The sequence below is a fragment of the Hevea brasiliensis genome, chromosome 8 (assembly GCF_030052815.1).
Source record: "Hevea brasiliensis isolate MT/VB/25A 57/8 chromosome 8, ASM3005281v1, whole genome shotgun sequence".
Lineage (NCBI taxonomy): Eukaryota > Viridiplantae > Streptophyta > Magnoliopsida > Malpighiales > Euphorbiaceae > Hevea > Hevea brasiliensis.
This window is the reverse complement of record NC_079500.1, coordinates 96,476,536-96,497,566: the sequence shown is the minus strand read 5'-3', so window position 1 is coordinate 96,497,566 and position 21,031 is coordinate 96,476,536. Positions and strand designations below refer to the sequence as shown.

The 21,031-nt window shown below is 37.6% G+C and overlaps 1 protein-coding gene across 1 annotated transcript; it reads left to right on the top strand.

Annotated features, from left to right (window-relative positions):
• Positions 1-3,230: 3,230 nt before the first annotated feature.
• On the top strand, positions 3,231-3,728 carry LOC110671607 (uncharacterized). The gene has a single exon (XM_058150835.1). It carries the CDS (start codon positions 3,231-3,233, stop codon positions 3,726-3,728), a length of 498 nt encoding a protein of 165 aa, XP_058006818.1.
• Positions 3,729-21,031: the final 17,303 nt, after the last annotated feature.

Genomic DNA, 21,031 nt, shown 5'->3' with positions numbered 1-21,031 from the left:
GCTCAATGCGTTGTCTCATGTTTGAAGACAGATTCTCAAGCATATTAGTGTGCTTACCAGCAAAAGTTTGTAGTTTATTCTTGAGCGTGTTAAAAGGCCTGCTCCAACCTCTTCATTAAGAACAGTTTTGAGATTGACCATGTTGAGGTTATTTTTTGTCGTTGCTCATGTTGGGAGTTTACATAAAGAAACAGAAAGTGAGAGGACGGGTTATCTATAGAGAGAGCCCATTCCTCTCCTTTGATAGAGGAGATTATCTAACAATCTTCCTTTGACAGACGAGATTATTTAACTGTTCAAGAATATATATTTTCTTTCTTTTCGTAAAATTAATGAATCTTTTCGACCCTAAGTTAGAGAGTTAGAGTTCGAGTTATAGTTCGAGTTATAACAAGTAAATACCAAACATTGCCAACAATAGTGCATTTACATCTAAATGTTTTGTGTAACTTACTTATAATTTGACTCTGTTTAAATTTCTTTTTCATTGCTTAAAAGAAAATTTATAAAATATAGGCTATTAATTTTTCAATATAGTTGGGCCAATAAGAAAATAAAATTTTAAATAATTAAAATATTAGCCAATTAAATTTTTTGATTAATTAGACTAATAAAAAATATGAATGAATGAAGGATGTAACATTTAGATATAGGGATTAATGATGGATGCAATGTAATATCTTTTATACCTTACTAACAATTTGATTCTTCTTAGAATTCTTTTTTATTAGTCAAAAGGATATTTAAAAAATATAGGTTACTAATTTTTCAATTTAGTTGGGTCAATAAAAAATAATATTTTAAATTATTAGAATATGTGCTAATTGAAATTTTGGTTTAATTGGGTCAATAAATTTTTTGAAATTAAATGTGAGAGTATATTAAGGACATGCCCACGTTTAAACTACTCAAATTTAAAAATTAAAATTTTGAGGGAGTAGTGACCCCAGTGTTGAACAGATGCAATATTTTAACCTAGGTGTCTTGTATGTTTTACTCACAATTTGAATTTTTTTTAAAATTATTTTTTTATTACTTAGAGGAAATTTAAAATATAAGCTATTAATTTTTTATTTTAATTAGACCACTAAAAAATAATGTTTTAAATTATTATAATATAGACTCATTAATTTTTTTTTAATTTGGCTAATTAAAAAAATCAACTTTTTTAACTTTTGTTAGAAATTTTTTGAAGGTTAAATGTGAGAGTCCATAAAATATAAATTATTATTTAAATTTCTCTTAATTAAAATTTAAAATTTTAAAGGGACAATGGTCCTTGCCAGACCCTTGAGTATGTTGTTAGCCTGCAGTGATCCAGTCTCCTCCTTCGGCAAAGATGATCACTTTAATGAATATAATCTCATGAATGATTAGTTATTAACTCATTGCGCTCATTCTTGACCTTTGTTTGCCTGAGTTGTCGAGTTAAGTTTGAGTTATGCCAATTCAATACTGGAACGTTGCCAACCACAGTCCATTCTCTTCCTTTGACAGATAAGATTATCTAATAGTCTATAATTTTTTTCTTTTTTATTTTTTTTATCATAATTAGTCAATTTTATTATAATAATTAAAGAAGTCAAGAAAAATAAGTGAATGTAACCTAACAATAGAAATACAGAACTTTAAGAAAAATCAATAACTAAAAACAGAGTAAAACCAATGAAAAAGACCCAAAAACCATGGCAATATTGAATCTTGCAAACACCAAAATTAAACGAAGTATGGGTGTTTGAATTTCTAAATTAATCTTGAATATATATATATATATATCTCCAATAAGTTGAAAGAAAAATTTTATCGTACAGCCATATGACTGACCATGTTATATAGTAGTGAGTGTTGGGCACTGAAGGAGTCATATGTGTCTAAGCTAAAAGTTGCAGAGATGAAAATGTTAAGGTGGATGAGTAGCCATACTAGACTAGATAAAGTCCATAATGAGAGTAATAGAAAAAGGGTAGGAGTGGTGCCAATTGAGGATAAATTGAGATAAGGGAGACTGAGGTGGTTTAGTCATGTGAAGCGTAGACGTACGGAGGCTCCAGTTAGACAAGTAGAACACATTAGGTTAGAGGATAGAAAGAATGGAAGGGGTAGGCCTAAATTGACTTAGAGGAGAGTAGTACAACATGATCTAGAAGCATTATACATTTCCGAGAGTTTAAAGTGAAGAAAGAGAATCCATATAGTCGTCTCCAAATTTTTGGGATAAATATTTAGTTGAGTTGAGTTGAGTTTATATATATATATATATATAAAAGAGTGTGACATGTGGTATATCATATTTTTTTTTATATATTTTCAAATTTCAATCATTAAAATTTTATCTCATTTTAAAAAATAATTATTATTTAAATTTTTTTCTACATCTTTTAAATATTTTAAAAGTGTTATGTTTGCAATGACCATATTATATATCTATAAAAAAGAGTTTTTTTAATTAAAATTTCATTTAAAATAAAAAGTTAAATTATTTTTTAATTATATACATATTTAAATAATTATTCAACTAAAAAATATTTATAAAACTCCTGAAATTATTTTTAAAAATACTTTATATAACTAAAGTCTAAAAATTTTAATAATAACTTGATGAGAGTACTTAAAAAATTGTCATGAAGCATATCCTAATTTTTTATCTTTAATTTTAAATTTTTATGTAAAAAATAGATTATCACATTAAAAATGAACCTTTTATTTTGATATTTTCAAATTTCAACTACTAAAATCTTATCTCACACACAAAAAAAGTGAATTATCATATTATATATCTATAAAATTGAATTATCTTTTAGTTAAATTTTTTATCAAATTAAAAAATGATAAATTATTTTTTAAATATATATATATAAATTATTCATAAAAATTTAGAAATTATTTTTAAAAACATTTCTTTTATTTAAAGTCTAAAAATCTTAATAATAGTTTAATGAGATCATTAATAACTTATGTATTTATCAACAAATGAAATAAAATCATTATTAATTAAAAAACTAAGCAAAATTTTATAATACCATAATGAACATAAAAATAAAAAAATTACATGATTCACTTGTGATGGATGCAAAGAGCAAGGGATTGGGGTATGCTAGGAATGTAAGATATGTAACTTTCACTTGCACAAGAGATGTGCAACTGCAATCCCTTCCTCTACTACTCTCTACCACCCTTTCTTCAAAAGATGCACATTCTTGTTCCATGAGAAATCCCCAATAATAGGTGATATGGTTTGTGACGCATGTGGGAGAGATGTAAAAGGGTTCGTGTATCAAATCATCTCCTCCGATGGTGATCCCTATCACATGCATCCTAATTGTGCAGAACTCCCACATACTTTACAAGGTGAAGGGGTGAAGCTGGAGCTGAAAAAAAAGGTAAAATCCAAGTGCCTAAAATGCAAAAACAAGAATTATGCAAATAAAACTCCAAAGGGATGGGCTTATGTTTCCAGTTGTGAGAAATATAGTTTTCATGTGGCATGTGTTAAAGAGATGATTTATGAGGCTCGGGAAAGAAGTCATTTCAATAATAATCAAGTCGTTGATGCAACCGACTTAAGTGGCTTGGCATTGCAAAATATGGTTCCCAGCAATCAAATTTGGGAGAAAGCCTTGAAATATTTGAAGATGGTGGCATCGACTCTGAAGATCATAGTCTCGGCCATTTTAGGAGATCTAGTCACTGCATTGACAGGTCTAGTTCAATCACTGCCTTCAAATTGAACTGCGTGGAAAACGTTTTCAGTGTGGTGTGGTATTATCTATATATGTTGAACTTTTTGCTTTTCAATATGTTGATTTTATAATATAATTTTGGAAGCAATACATAAAGTTACTTAGCAACATCACTTTTAGTTATCTATTTGATACCTAAACTTTATAAAATATATACTTGTATATTAAACCCTTAAGAGGGTGTTTGGTACGAAATTAATAAGGGAATAACTTTTAACTCTTTATTAGAGTTGTTTGGATTCTTAAAAAGACTAAGTTAACTTTTTATTTCATCAATATTTATGCATTTTAGGGGTTAAATATTAACCTTAAGATATAGATTAATAATTATCCTTTTTAAAAGTTAAAATTTATAAGGGTAATGTTTAACCCTTGATTTTTTAATTTTGTAATTCTTAAACTTATAAAATTATAGCTATTAAACTCTTGAAGTTAAGAAAGGTGCAATGCACCTACGTGTTCACCAACTATAAGGATTGAATCGTTACATTTTTATAAAATTCAAATCAAATGGTATGCAACTAAAAATAAGAATGTCAAGTGATTTTTTGTGTAAAATTCAGGGACTAAAAGATGCCTTTTACCTTTAATTTAAATATCAATTGAATGGAATTAATGAAGTTGTATGGGATGGAGGACAATTTCCCTCTTGTGTAACTCATTTATAATAATAAAAAAAAATTGAATGTTTAAAATATGCTTTCTATTTTACACAAAGAAAAATAAAATTAATATTATATGATTAAAAAAATAACATAGACTATACTGTAAAGTTATATATATTATAGGGAAGATCTCTTTACTCTATTTTCATAATATATTCAAGTAAAATATTATGGTTAATTATAGAATATCATAGACCCTAATAAATAATGCACCGATAACTAATGAATATGATATTACCTGAAATTCCAAACACGAGTAAATTTTTATGAAGTATTTATCGTAAATTTAAAATACAACCGTAAAATAAATAAAAAATATATAGATTTATGATTTTAATAAAATAAATAAAACTTATATATTTATGTTTTTAGTACATAGTTAATCAAATCTTAAGTAATTGGAGCCGAGCTCTCTCTGGTCATCAAATCTTATTAACTAATTGGAGCAGAGCACTCTCTAGTCCTTCTAGAGAGAGAAAAAATCTCTTTATAGTTTCCTTTCTTCTTCAGTCTCGAGTTCTCTTTCCGGTGGCCTCCCTTGCCCTTTTGGGCAAGGGATGGTGGTTTGTTTGGCCTGGTAAAGGGTTTCTCTCCCCTTTTTCTAGTTTAGTTGTCCATAATTTTGTTTTGTTTGTCTTGTTTGCCAGATCTTAGGACTCGCGTGTAGAGGGTTTGAATGAAAGATTTGGCTAGATCTGAGAAGCGGTGGCCTGGTTCACCAAGGATGGTAAACTGGTGGGGATTAAAAAGCTGACAATGGTAGGTCCCTATGTCATCCAGCTTCCTAGTTGATGTCGATTTTGCTTTCCTCGCCAAGTGGCTCAACATCAGAAGCTCAAACCATTAAGGGCTCATTTTCCTTTATGCTCTGTTTGGATTGGGTGTGGAAAGGGTAATTAATAAGAAGATAAAGGAGGGTAAAGAGAGGAAAAAATAAGAAGAGTTACAATAAAAAAAGCTCATGTTTAAAAAGAAGTAAATTAATGAAAAGTTAAAGAGATGTAATGTATATTCTTTATGTTTGGAAAGAGGTGAGAGAATGGTAAATAATAATTAAAATTATAAAAATACTTTTTTCTATTAGATAAAATTTATTCTTTATTTTTTTAATATGTAAATTAAGGCCTTTTATTTTTAGTTTAGTGACCTATAATTTACATTTTTTATTATCTTTTTATGTCAGACTATGGCATGTACTATTTCAACATTCAACTTAGATATCTATAAAATAATACAAACAATGATTGAATAAAGAATGAATTATTTAGAAAATTAAGGCCTTTTATTTTTAGTTTGGTGACCTATAATTTACATTTTCAATTATCTTTTTATGTCAGACTATGACATATACTATTTCAACATTAAACTTAAATATCTATAAAGTAATATAAAAAATGATTGAATAAAGAATGAATTATTTAGTAAAAAAAAATTTGATAATTGGAGCATAATAATTGCAGCATGCTATTGAAAGAACGAATGATTTAATAACTGAAATTAAATAGAAAGATAAAACTAACATTTTTTCTGTAAGAATTCAAAATCCACGAGAGCGAAGAGATTAGATACGGCCACTTCAGAGAGAAAACATTTGTTTGTATTGATAAAATATGTTTATTTTTAATGGGTATAATTAGATTTTTAATAAAAAATTAAAGACACAATAGGAAAATAAAAAATAAAATAATTTTCATCTCTTACCTCCCCCTGCTTACACCCCAATTTAGGGTGTGAGAAAAATTAGGATTTGAGGGGTAAGGGAGAGTAAGCCTTACTCTTACTTACTCTTACCCTTCATTAGTCCACCCCCTTTTCAAACAGGGGTATAATAATTACTTATATTTCATTGCCTTTATTTACCCTTGTAACACCCCAAAATTTTAAATTTTATGAGCATTTTTGGTATTTTAATTTTATTTAAATTTTAGGAATTTTTTTGAGATTTTTCGAATTTTAAAAATCGGGTTCGATTTTCCAAAAATATAAACTTTGATGAATTTTAAAAATTAATTTAAAGACCACGTGGCAAAACTAAAAATATATTTGGAGTCTACGTATTTTTCTGAGTTTTTTGAAATTTTTTCGGAATTTTTGGACCTCGTTTTCGATCCCGAGGCAGAGTAAAAATTTAAAATTTTGTATTCTGAATCGAACCGGCCGAATCGAACCGAACCGGATCGGGCCGGTCGGATTCCTTCTTCCCTTTTTCTTCCCCGCGCGCGTCGTTCCCTCTCCCTTTTCTCTCTCTTTTCTCTCTCCTCCCCTCCCCGCACGGCCGCCTCCCTGCGTCCCCCTGGCGCGCCTCCCGGTATCCCGGTACCGGTCGCCGCCCCAAACGGTCGGAAACGCGCCCGAACGCCCCTCCCCTGCGCGCGTGACGTTTCGGCTTTCCCGGCCAAAATCCGGTCGATCCGGCCACCAATTGGACCGGGTCTTGTGTCTAAAATCATCTACTCGACGAGAGCTTTCCATAGACACCAAGAACGCCGAAATCCATCGAGCGGTTTGTTCAATTTTTGCTCGGGAAGTTTTTAGCCCATTTCGACTTTTAGGCTAGATTTCTCGAAAACCGTGAATCCCACGAGAAAACCGAGGCTACCAGCACGCTCCACTCGTCGAGAGCTTAGCAACGACATAAATTTCGAATTTTTCCGACACCGTTTTTCCATGGGTCCTACGGAACTTCGCAGTGTTTTTTCGAGCATTAAATGAGCTTAGAAAATTCTGAAAAATTTATGTACTAACCCCCGTGTTATGGGCTTCGTGTAGGTATCCTCGATTCGCGAAAATTCGACAGTTGACCGGGTCTGCGAAATTCCGGCCAGCATGCACTGTTACGTAAAAGTCTCCGAATTGGACCGAGGTTTTGGCTAGCCCCCCATTGTTAGACGTCCCGAGTGCGTCCCCGAAGTCAGAATCGGCAAAGGTAAACCCGAACCTTGCTTTTTCGTAATTTTCTAGTGCTTAAATAGGATTAAAAATCCATAAAATATTCGTGGTAGCTTAGAAAATTACGATTCTTTTTGCAATAGCTTAGTAATATTGCTAAGGACCGCGGGGCAAAGTTTTATAATTTTTAGAGCTTGTTTGGGCAATTTTTGCAAAAATGATCAATAATAAGGATTAAATTGAAATTTTGCGTATTGTGATGGATGACTGATTTGATGGGCCCAGGAGGGGCTGTGTGATATGATTGAACTGTGGATATATGGATTGTGAATATAGAAGTGTGTTTTGAGCCCTTTTACAGGTTGGGTAGGTCCTAGGTATAGGGGAGACTCTGCAGGATTTTCGGCACGACTTAGTACGTATTGGTCTTTTTCTTTGTTTGTATTGAGTCAAATTTATTAAATGATTGTAATAAAATTGTCAGGTGAGCCGGGACAGCCTTCTTCCTCCGCCCAGCCACCTCAGTGACCATCGTCAAGTCTGTGAGTAGAATATTAATTTTAATTGTAATTTCGATATTATTATATGTTCAAGCATGCCCATGCATCACTTATATGCATATATTTATGTAGTTAAACTCTAGGCACGATTTATGTTGCATTCATAACTGTTGATGTGCCATGGATGTTGTTGTGGTAATTTGGAGCAGTGTGTGTGCGTTGGCGTGCGTGTGATGTGGTGTGGACTATGGATAGGACGGGGTAGTCACGGCTTGAGTAATTTGCTGGGACCCGATCCTTCGAGGGGTAGTCACGGCTTGAGTAATTCGCTGGGACCCTCGATTTGGTTATTAAGTGGAAGTCCGAGCTTGAGTAATTCGCTGGCACCAGGTTGAATTTAAGAGAGCTGTATAAGGGATCAGCTCCCATATGTTATGATTGATACTACAGGGTGTGCGAGTGCTCCAAATTACCTTTTTGATGCTATGATGTGAATTTATTGCTGATGTTGCACCTCATTCCACAGGTTGCATTAGTTTTAGATAGTTATAGAGATTATGGTTAAAATTGGTATTTTACTCTCTGAGTCGAACGCTTACTCCTGTTCAATATTTTTTTCAGGCTACAAGAGGATTTTATTTTGGTTAACCTGCTTTTCTCCTTCGCAGGTTGTTTATCAATATTTGTGTAATTTTATTTACTCCTAGAATTTCCGCATGTGTTAGAAGTATTTATTTGATTATGGTCTGTAATATTATTATCATGTTGGACCTGTAAACGTATAATGATATGCATGTTTGATGGATTGGATGAGGGAGCTGAGCTCCCATTTATTTTTATGAGGATATGAGTATGTGGAGGGTGAGCTGAGCTCCCCAATTGAGTATTTATTATGTTTACAGGTCGGGTGAGTCGAAAACTCCCCGTTGGAAAGTCCATTTTATGGCCGGACTCTGTCCGTTTTTTTTCTTGATATTGGGCCCAAATGGGTCTTAGAGTTGGGTTAATGAACAGTTAGGCTTACTACGGGCCTTGGGGGCTTTAGGCTGGCCCAGGTCCTAGTGCCGGTCCGGCCCATAGGTTGGGTCGTGACAAATGTGGTATCAGAGCTTAGGCTCCAGATTCTTAGGGAATGTTTGTCTAAAGTGTTGGGAAGAGTCTACTAGGAGTCACATGCGGAAAAATAGGGTCCACATTCGTCTTGCATTGTCGTCTTTGCTTCTAGTTTCTGCTTCATATATTGTGTATAAATATGAGTCTATAGAGCTGTGTAATGTGCGCTTTAAATTTTGTGGGCTAATGTCACTGAATTTCGTGAAAATGCGTAGAAGGTAAGAGCCGCCATCGCACTGAGCGGATGTGCTGACGAGGTGTCGACAGATGAGGCGCCGCCCAGGAGGCGGGTAGGAGGCCTAGAGTCGCTCAAGTAGGAGCAGCCACCCCAGACAGATCGCCTTTATGGCACAGGGTCCCATGGACCCCATGGCAGCTACTCTAGCTGGTTTGCAGAGGACCATTGATATGATGGCGCAGTATATGGTCCACCCTCCACAGCAGCAGCAGTCCACCGCACCAAGAGAGGAATCTTACAAACAGATCATAAATTTCAAGAAGTTGGTGCCTGGTACTTATGATGTGTCAGACGATGCATATCGGTTTTTGGATTCCTGCAGACAGGCAGGAACAGAATTACAGTTGACTGATAGAAGACTGATAGAGTGTATGCAGCATGTCATGGGGCCTATGCCTAGACAATGGATGAATGACTACGTGTTACCTCGGATGGAGGGTTTGACATGGGCTCAGTTTGTGGAACTTTTTATCAATCGGTTTGTGCCAGAAAGCTTCAGAGATCAGAAGCAGTGGGCCTTTGAGGCCTTAAGACAGAATGGCAGGTCTGTAGATGAATATGCTACAGAATTTCTGGAATTGAGCAGATATGCCCCTGCAGCAGTAGCTACAGAAACTATGAAGGTGAAGAGATTCCTAAGGGGGCTTGACAGGAGGTATGCGAACCTAGCCATGATGTCTGATCAGTCTTTTGACGTGGTAGTTGATCGAGCTAGACAGATAGAGATTAGCTATGCTGCGGATGACAGCGGGAGAGCCAAGAAAAACAGAGCAGAGGGTTCCTCAGGTGTCCCTTCCATGGGTACTCCGGACAGTGGTGGCCAGAGTAATTACAGAGGAAGAAGTAGGAACAAGAAGAGTGGTTTTAGACACAAACCTCGAGGATTCAGACCTGGATACGGATCCAGCAGTGGTCACAGTTCAGGGTACAGTAGTTCTGGGTCTGGTTCAGGATCCTCCTTGGCACCTTGTGCACAGTGTGGAAGAGGACATTCAGGACCTTGTTTGATGGGATCAGGAGTATGCTTCAGGTGTGGCCAACCAGGTCACTTTGCTAGAGAATGCCCCTTTTGATGAGCCACAGATGGGGTCACAGGGTTCTGTTGCAAATGTTCCTCGCCAGTTGTATCCGGGTACTTCCAACATGGCAGGCAGTCAGTTCAGTGGCCAACAGGGCCGAGGACAAGGGGGACGTGGATTTGGAGGCGGTCAGAGGTAAAAGTCGATCGTGGTTACGCCACTCGTAGGGGTCAAGCTCGGGTTTTCACCCTGACCCACCAGGATGCTCAAGCTTCAAATGCAGTTGTGGCAGGTATTCTTCAGTGCATTCTTATGAGGCTCGTGTTTTGATAGATACGGGTGCTACGCACTCATTTGTCTCCCCTGTGTTTGCCATGAGTTTGGTTAGAAACCCTACAACTTTAGAGTGCCCTTTATCAGTAGCTACCCCACTTAGTGACAACATAGATGTAGATATGGTTTTTCCGGGTAGCCCAGTGGTAGTGGATGGAAAGATCCTCCCAGCAGACTTGGTTCCTCTACCAGTAATGGATTTTGATGTAATCCTGGGGATGGATTGGTTGTCAACTCACTATGCTACTTTAGACTGCAGGAACAAAAAGGTGTATTTCCACATACCTGGTGTGGAAGAATTTAGCTTTGATGGTGACAGGAGCGTGGCTCCATATAATTTGGTGTCAGCAATTAGTGCTAGAAAAATGTTGAGGCGTGGATGCCAAGGGTATTTGGCATTGGTGAGAGATACATCTGTAGAAGGTGTCAGCATGGGAAATGTTCCTATTGACAGAGAATTTATGGATGTCTTCCCAGAGGAGCTTCCAGGGTTGCCACCAGGAAGGGAAATAGAGTTTTGCATTGATGTTGTGCCGGGTACAAACCCCATATCGATGCCACCTTACAGGATGGCACCAGTAGAATTGAAAGAGCTGAAGGAGCAACTACAGGAGCTTTTGGACAAGGGTTTTATACGTCCGAGCACTTCACCTTGGGGCGCTCCTGTTTTATTTGTGAGAAAGAAGGATGGGTCATTGAGGTTGTGTATCGACTACAGATAGCTGAACAAGGTGACAGTGAAGAACAAGTATCCACTTCCTCGGATCGATGATCTGTTTGATCAGCTCCAAGGAGCTAGATTCTTTTCCAAGACAGACTTGCGATCAGGCTACCATCAGTTGAGAATCAGGAATGAGGACGTGTCCAAAACGGCTTTCAGGACAAGATATGGTCATTATGAGTTCTTGGTGATGTCTTTTGGACTCACTAATGCACCAAAGAACCTTCATGGACTTGATGAACAGGGTGTTCAAGCCATTTTTGGACCGTTTTGTCATCGTATTCATAGATGACATTCTGGTATACTCTCGGACCGAGGAAGAACACGTGTGGCACTTGAGAATGGTGTTGCAAACGTTGAGGGAGCACCAACTATATGCCAAATTTTCAAAATGTGAATTTTGGCTAGAAAGCATCTCATTCTTGGGACACGTGGTTTTTAGTGACGGCATTCAAGTGGATCCCAAGAAAATTGAAGTCAGAATCGATTGGCTTAGGCCTACAACAGTCACTGAGGTGCGAAGTTTTCTGGGTTTAGCTGGCTACTATGGGCGTTTTGTGCAAGGTTTCTCCAGGATAGCGGCTCCCCTAACTAAGTTAACCAGGAAGAATGTTCCATTCATTTGGACAGATGACTGTGAGGTGAGTTTCCAGAAGCTTAAGAAGTGTCTAACCTGTAACATCCTCCCCGTAGCAACTCAGACATTCTCATCGTTGGGTGACCTGTCCTGGTCAACTAGAATGGCCAGAAAAATATTCAAATCAAAGTGAGGGACCATAATTAACTCAAATATTAATGAGAAAAATTTAGTAAAAATTTTAGAAATAAAATACAACCAAGCAAAACGAGCCGGTGCCCAAGCGATGGGTAATCGAGGAGGAAGTGCGTTCGCAACGAGGAGCCCTAGACCCGGGGGAAAAATTATAAAATAATTTTTAGGACTCCAGAGAAGGGTCATTGAGGTTCCTATGGCATTAGAATGCCAAGAAAATACTTAGAAAAATTTTTCTATCGGTACAGACAATTTTGACCCGTTAAGCCTAACGGAGGGCATTTTGGTCATTTCGCCTTCCGAGGTGATTTTTGGCCGACTTGTCCAGTTAAGTAAATAATTATTATGACTCAAAATATGAATAAATATTGTTGAAAATTGAATTGAAAATGATTAGAAAAGAAAAGGAAAGAAAAAACCCATAAAAAGCAATTTATGACATCTTTATGATGTCACTTACAAGTCTCCACCAATTGCATTCAAATAAGCATTATTAAAACACTTAAAAGAGTCAAAATGGACCAAAATAAATCTGCTCTTCTTCTTCTTCTTCAGCCAAAACGTGAACTCCCCTCTCCCTCCATTGAAGCTCTTGTTTCAAGCTTGATTTCCTTCATTTCCCACCATAAAATCTCTTCTTCTTTTCATTAAAATTTGTCCACTCATCTTGGGAGAGCTATTGGCAGCCTAGAAAGTGTAGGAAAGTGAAGTTTAGAGGTGGGAAAAATCAGCCCTAATCAAGGTTAGTGCATTAGACACTCAAAACTTCTTATTTTCATGAATTGTAACTTGTATTGAGTGAGAATTTCAACTAAAATGAACAAGAATTATGTGTATACATACTATGAATTTTTGGCAGCCAAGGAAAGGAAGAAAAGTGGAGTTGAAGCTTAGAAAATTCTGCCATTAAAGAGGTTATTGCTTAATTATGCATGTATATCTCTTGTTCCATGTTAAGGACTTAAAAATGAGTATGAAATTGTGGAGTAAATGAATGAAACTTATGGGTATGTATGCTATGGATTTTGGCTGACCTAAGGAAGGAACAAAGGTGGAGTGTTTTTGATGGTTTTAATAGACTTAGAATGAATTAAAGATTATGCTTAAGGTGTATATACACATATATAGTGAATGGAAGTGCTTAATTAGGTGTATGTGTGAATCATAAGGGAAAACTAGGGTTTTGAGAAGTGAAAAATTGAATTGGCTTAGGAAATTGTTAGAGCACATTTTAATGGTCAATTAGTGACCATTTTAGGTATGTTGACCATAATTAGAACTTAAAAATAGTATGGTAAAGTGAAAGTGAAATCTGCCCTATGACAGACATAGGGACTGAAAATTCAGTCCCTTTGCACTGCCATAACTTGGGCTGTGTTAGTCCAATTGGTGTTTGGCCAATTGGACATGAAACTAGGCTTATAATGGCACATTTTTGCTGAAGAAATCATGCCCAAAAGACCAAAGCAAGAGGACCAAAATTTGGCCCCAATCCGGACACCCTGCACAGCCCTCTGCAGAATTGACCAAATGAACAGTAACTGTTCATTTAGCCATAACTCACTGTAGATTTGGTCAATTGACCTGAAATTTTTACAGCAACAAGTTAAGACATAGACAAACAAATTTCATGAAGAAACCTACCCCAAATTATGGCCAGAACCTAACCCAAATGGCAATGGCAGCCACTGTTCAAACCTGCAACTCTGCAGATTTTGATTTGAGCAGCCATGTTTGGATGACTATAACTCTCTCTAGAAAACTCGGATTTAGGCGATTCTTGAACCGATGGAAACCTAAGGCATAGTAGAACATTTCATATGAAGAAAGTTAGACCAAATTATGAACTTAACTTGGTCAAATTACTGACCAAAGTTGGACCAAAAATCTGCAAGACCCAATATAGCAGCATGAATAGTGCACGTGAACAGTAAACTTATTTTGGCCATAACTTGAGCTACAAAACTCCAAATGGAGTGATTCAAAAAAGGAAATTCAACTAGACAGAATAAGGAACAACTTTCATGTTTACCATTTCCTCAAATTCCCACTGTAGGAATATCAAATGGAACAATAAAGATGAAGCACCAAATCTGAAAATTTTGCTCAATTAGCATTAAGCTTAAAAATGGTATTGACAACCAATACCGACAAGTTTGAAATACAAAATGTGGTATGTTTGAGGTGTTAAAACCAATACACCTATTTTCTATCCAAAAGTCAATATTTTTGTTGACCAATGAGGTGAATAGTGACACCAAAACCAAAAAATTGGCAATTTTGCCAAAATGACCTAAGCTTTGAGAAAGTGACCAAAACTAACAAGTTTTGAATACAAAATGTGGTATGTTGGGAGTATTAAAATCAATGTACCTATTGTTTATGCAAAAGTCAACATTTTAGTTGACTAATGAAATGAATAGTGACATGAAAACTTGAAATTCAAAAATTGTGAAACTTAAAAATGCAAAATGCCCTAGTAGGCCTAATGGGATTGGTTTGGATAGTTTGGCATGCCAATAGGGTATTGTTTTAGCGATCTTGCGAAAGGAAAGGCTTTATGCTGTATTCATGGCTTTATGCGTATTCATGGCTTTTATGCCCGATTATGTGATATCATGGCTTTTTAGCCATCTTGATACATCGTGGTAGGCGTTACTGCGTCCCATGGTATGACGCCCGAGGCACCGCGGTGTCGATTGCCAACGACCGTTATCGATCCGATCGTTCAAGATATAGGTTACTTGGGCATGGAAAAGTATAATCAGAATCGAACCGATTGTTAAAGAAAATACGAAAATTAAATATCAGGAATGATTACGATAGAATACAAAGAAACTCAAGATCAGGAAGAAAATAAATAAACAAAATGCATGAAGAAGTTAATATCATAAAACGTAATTAGCCCTCGACTAAACATTAAGTTGATAATTATTCAGTTCTTATGAACACAATGGCTAAGAAATTATGATTTTTATTTGCATATTACTTCTTTCTACTTTATTATTTGTACCACTAAGCTTTATGCTTAGCGCGTCGCTTTTGCAACGCGTAGGTACTGAAAATACTGATCGAGAGCCAGTAGACCACAGATTGGGTGAGTCCATCCTGCAGTTCTGCATAGTGTCTGTGTCACCTCACTGTCTGCAGTGCATTGGTAGGACGCTAGATGTCATTTTGATATTTTGTAATTGATTTTATTTTCTCATATGTATTTGAAACTTATGTAATGTATTTTGATATTCATGTAAATGGAAAAGTGAATGTTTATCAATGATTTATGCATGGTATCTTATGAGATGGATGAATGAGAACTGAGATTGAACATTGTTGAGATTTGATAAATGGAGTTGAGATGATGGAAAATGAATATAGGAAGTGTTTTTAACAGGTTCCGAAGAACTGTTTTCTCCATTTTTAGCCGGTACTCCGCCGGATTTTCTTTAAAATTTTTGGAACCTCAAATAAATAGTAATTTCGATAAATGGCTTAAAATGAATTATATTTCACAAGTTATATTCAAAACTATGATAAAAATGAATTAAGATAAAATAGAGTGCTTCGGCACACTGAGTGGCATAACTTGCTCGGCTACACTGTAGTCGGGTAAGGGGTGTCACATAACCACTGCCTCTGTGTTGACACTACCTGTGAGTGGTGAAGGATACACCGTGTATTGTGACGCCTCCAGAGTTGGCCTAGGGTGTGTTTTGATACAGAGTGGAAAGGTAGTGGCTTATGCTTCAAGGCAGCTGAAGAGGCATGAGCAGAACTACCCCACCCATGATTTGGAAATGGCGGCTGTAATCTTTGCACTAAAGATCTGGAGACACTATCTGTATGGTGAAGTGTGCGAGATATACACCGACCACAAGAGCTTGAAGTACATCTTCCAACAGAGGGATTTAAACTTGAGACAGAGGAGATGGATGGAGCTTACGAAGACTATGATTGCACCATCCAGCACCATCCTGAAAGGCCAATGTTGTGGCGGATGCCTTGAGCGAGAAAATCTTCAGCGGTTTGGCGCACATTTCAAAGAGAGAAGAGACCATTGATTCGGGAGGTACATGAGTTGATGGATCAAGGTTTAATCCTAGATCTTTCGGATGAGGGGTATTGTTGGCTCACTTTTCGGTGAGGCGGACTTGAGGGACAGAGTTAGAGTTTCCCAACACGAGACCAACAAGCGATGAAGATTATAGAAAGAGTACAAAGAAGGTGAAGGTGGTGAGTTTGGATTTGCCAATGATGGCGCCCTAGTGCAAGGTTCTAGGATATGTGTGCCCGATGTGGACAACCTCGGGAATGAAATCATGCGAGAGGCACACTACACCTTTGTCTGATGTCCACCTGTGTTCCACCAAGATGTACCATGATGTGAAAGATAGCTATTGGTGGAATGGCATGAAGAGAGACATAGCGATTTTGTGTCCAAGTGCTTGACTTGTCGGAAGGTGAAGTTTGAACACCGAGACCGTCGGGAAGCTGCAAGAGCTCCTATCCCGAGAATGGAAGTGGGAAATGATCACTATGGATTTTGTGGTAGGTTGCCTCGTACTACGCGAGAATATGATTCGATATGGGTAATTGTAGACCGCTTGACCAAATCGGCTCACTTCTTACCCGTGAAGACTACATATTACGTGGCACAAGATGCCCACTCTACATTCGAGAAATAGTCGATTGCATGGAGTTCCTTCCATAATATCGGCGAGAGGGCCCCCGATTCACTTCGGTTTTGGTGAAAGTTGCGGGAGGCACTTGGCACACAGTTGAACTTCGATGCTGACTTTCCACCCTCAAAGCAGACGAGCGATCAGAAAGGACAATCCAAATCTTGGAAGACATGCTTCGCATGAGTGTTTTGGATTTTGGAGGTCAATGGGATGAGCGACTAGCTTTGGTGGAATTTGCCTACAACAACGATTACCATTCCAAAGATAGGATGGCACCCTATGAGGCACTATATGGAAGAAAGTGTAGGTCTCCTCTGTGTTTGGGCAGAAATGGGGAAGCGAAGGTGCATGATGTAGACCTAGTGCGGTACACTTGAGGTAGTTTCTTTAATCGTGAAAGCAGTAACTTGACTTTTAGTAGGCGTAAGAGTTATGCACGGACCCAGACGGAGGATGTGGAGTTTGCGATGGCGACTATGTATTCTGAAGGTTTCTCCAATGAAGGAGTCATGAGATTTGGAAAGAAGGGCAAGTTGACACCTCGGTATATTGGACCTTTTGAGGTTACCGATAGAGTTGGAGCGATTGCTCTGGTTGGAGCTACCACCCAACCTTTCTCACGTTCATCCTGTTTCACATCTCCATGCTCGGAAATACATTCCGGATCCTTCTCATGTATCTGCAATAGGATGTGATAGAGCTAAAAGAGAACTTGACATTTGAAGAGCGACTGTAGCCATAGTGGACTACCAAGTGAGACAGTGAGATCAAAAGCAGATCCCTATGGTTAAGGTTTTGTAGAGAGTCGATCGGTGGAAGAGTGCACTGGAGTCGAGCGGGACATGCGTAGCAAGTACCCTTATCTGTTCAATGTATAATCATGTGCTTTATTCTGCCTTGTGTAAAATTCGAGGACGAATTTTCTGTAAGGGGGGGGAGAATGTAACACCCCAAAATTTTAAATTTTATGAGCATTTTTGGTATTTTAATTTTATTTAAATTTTAGGAATTTTTTTGAGATTTTTCGGATTTTAAAAATCGGGTTCGATTTTCCGAAAATATAAACTTTGATGAATTTTAAAAATTAATTTAAAGACCACGTGGCAAAACTAAAAATACATTTGGAGTCTACGTATTTTTCTGAGTTTTCTGAAATTTTTTTAGAATTTTTGGACATCGTTTTCGGTCCCGAGGCAGAGTAAAAATTCAAAATTTTGTATTCTGAATCGAACCGACCGACCAGATCGATCGGACCAGGTCGAATCGGACCGCCTTTTCCTTCTTCCCTTTTTCTTCCCCGCGTCGTTCCCTCTCCCTTTTCTCTCCTCCTCCCCGCCGCCAACCGCCTCCCCCGTCCCCTTGCCGGCGCGCCTCGCCTCTCGCCGGCCGCGCCCCACTGCCCTACCGATCGCCACGCCCCAAACGGCCGAACGCGGCGCGAACGCCCCTCCCCTGCGCGCGCGACGTTTCGACTTTCCCGGCCAAAATCCGGCCGATCCGGCCACCAATTGGACCGGGTCTTGTGTCTAAAATCATCTAACCCCCGTGTTATGGGCTTCGTGTAGGTATCCTCGATTCGCGGAAATTCGACAGTTGACCGGGTCTGCGAAATTTCGGCCAGATGCACTGCACGGAAAAGTCTCGAATTGGACCGAGGTGTTGGCTAGCCCCATTGTCGATGTCCCGAAAGGCCCCCCAAGTCGGAATCGGCAAAGGTAAACCCGAACCGTGCTTTTTCGTAATTTTCTAGTGCTTAAATAGGATTAAAAATCCATAAAATATTCGTGGTAGCTTAGAAAATTACGATTCTTTTTGCAATAGCTTAGTAATATTGCTAAGGACCGCGGGGCAAAGTTTTATAATTTTTAGAGCTTGTTTGGGCAGTTTTTGCAAACATGATCAATAATAAGGACTAAATTGAAATAATGCGTATTGTGAAGGATGAAGGATTTGATGAGACCAGCAGGGGATGTGAGATAGGATTGACCTGTGTATAGATGGATGGTGAATCTAGACGTGTGTTTTGAGCCCTTTGCAGTTGGGTAGGTCCTAGGTATAGGGAGACTCTGCCGGATTTTCGGCACGACTTAGGACGTATTGGTCTTTTTCTTTGTTTGTATTGAGTCAAATTTATTAAATGATTGTAATAAAATTGTCGAGTGAGCTGACCTTCTTCCTCCGCCGCCTCAGTGACCATCGTCAAGTCTGTGAGTAGAATATTAATTTTAATTGTAATTTCGATATTATTATATGTTCAAGCATGCCCATGCATCACTTATATGCATATATTTATGTAGTTAAACTCTAGGCACGATTTATGTTGCATTCATAACTGTTGATGTGCCATGGATGTTGTTGTGGTAATTTGGAGCAGTGTGCGTGCGTTGGCGTGCGTGTGATGTGGTGTTGACTATGGATAGGACGGGGTAGTCACGGCTTGAGTAATTCGCTGGGACCCGATCCTTCGAGGGGTAGTCACGGCTTGAGTAATTCGCTGGGACCCTCGATTTGGTTATTAAGTGGAAGTCCGAGCTTGAGTAATTCGCTGGCACCAGGTTGGATTTAAGAGAGCTGTATAGGGGATCAGCTCCCATATGTTATGATTGATACTACAGGGTGTGCGAGTGCTTCAAATTACCTTTTTGATGCTATAATGTGAATTTATTGCTGATGTTGCACCTCATTCCATAGGTTGCATTAGTTTTAGATAGTTATAGAGATTATGGTTAAAATTGGTATTTTACTCTCTGAGTCGAACGCTCACTCCTGTTCAATATTTTTTTCAGGCTACAGGAGGATTTTTATTTTGGTTAACCTGCTTTTCTCCTTCGCAGGTTGTTTATCAATATTTGTGTAATTTTATTTACTCCTAGAATTTCCGCATGTGTTAGAAGTATTTATTTGATTATGGTCTGTAATATTATTATCATGTTGGACCTGTAAACGTATAATGATATGCATGTTTGATGGATTGGATGAGGGAGCTGAGCTCCCATTTATTTTTATGAGGATATGAGTATGTGGAGGGTGAGCTGAGCTCCCCAATTGAGTATTTATTATGTTTACAGGTCGGGTGAGTCGAAAACTCCCCGTTGGAAAGTCCATTTTATGGCCGGACTCTGTCCGTTTGTTTTCTTGATATTGGGCCCAAATGGGCCTTAGAGTTGGGTTAATGAACAGTTAGGCTTACTACGGGCCTTGGGGGCTTTAGGCTGGCCCAGGTCCTAGTGCCGGTCCGGCCCATAGGTTGGGTCGTGACACCCTTCCCTCACCCCATCTAAACAGAGCCTTAGGTAATAGAGGGAGAATGATTCGACTCTTAAAGTATTCTCTATGGTTATGGGTTTCCTTTTGTTGATCCTCTCTGGTTTAGCCATGTCTAGGCTTGTGTTTTGCTTTGGTTGTCCTAAGTAGTGTTGTTGATGACGTGAGTTTGCCTATGGGCTGCTTGTGAAGGTCTGCTAGTGATACTGTGTGGTATAGCTTCAATGGAGAGGTCTAGGGACCAACTATTTCTGGAGATTTCTCTCTCGCATCTCTGCTGTTTTTATGGGCCGGATTTATTACCATGGATTTTAGGTTTTTGGATTGTATTTGTTGTTTTGGACTTTACTTTTTAGCCTCCCCTTGTAGTCCCTCAAAATTTAATGAAATTTTTATTTCATTAAAAAAAAAAAATCAAATCTTAAGTAAATTTTTTCTAATCTTCGTCTGCTTATCTGGGTAAGAAACTCACTACCTATATCTGTAATTAATCAAATGACTCTAAGAATCAAGCTTGTGAAAAATTATATTAAAATTTTAGTATTTTACCACTGAATTTTGGTGCATTAATATTAAAATTACCTCTAAAACTGAGTTCTCACATGAACTGGTGTCAATCTAAATCAATTACGAAAAATTTATATCATTAATTCTGGAGCTATATTCCCTTTCCTATGGACAAGGAATTGGACTGGACATGTCCCAATGTCCAAATCCACCTTAGGCCCATTGTTTGAATCCTAATCAGAGGCATTCCAAAAGACATTTAAAAATAAATAAATATTTTAGAAGGCTAAATACCTTGTCACCATAAAAGTCAAAAACAAGGCTTCCATCTTCACTCTGATGCCCTATTTCCTGTGGCAATTTAGTTGAAGGTGAAAGCCATTTGCAGGATTGTATATGCAAATCCAGTCACAATTTTTGCAACCATGTACCTGCACTTCATAGAAGAGAAATTTTAAAATAAGCTATATTATAATTATTCATCATGTTGACTTATACAGGAAAATCTTACATATATCATCCGAACTAAATCGGAGCATTCAGAAATAAAAATTGTAATTGGTAGTATTGAAATTCTATCACTAACCCAAT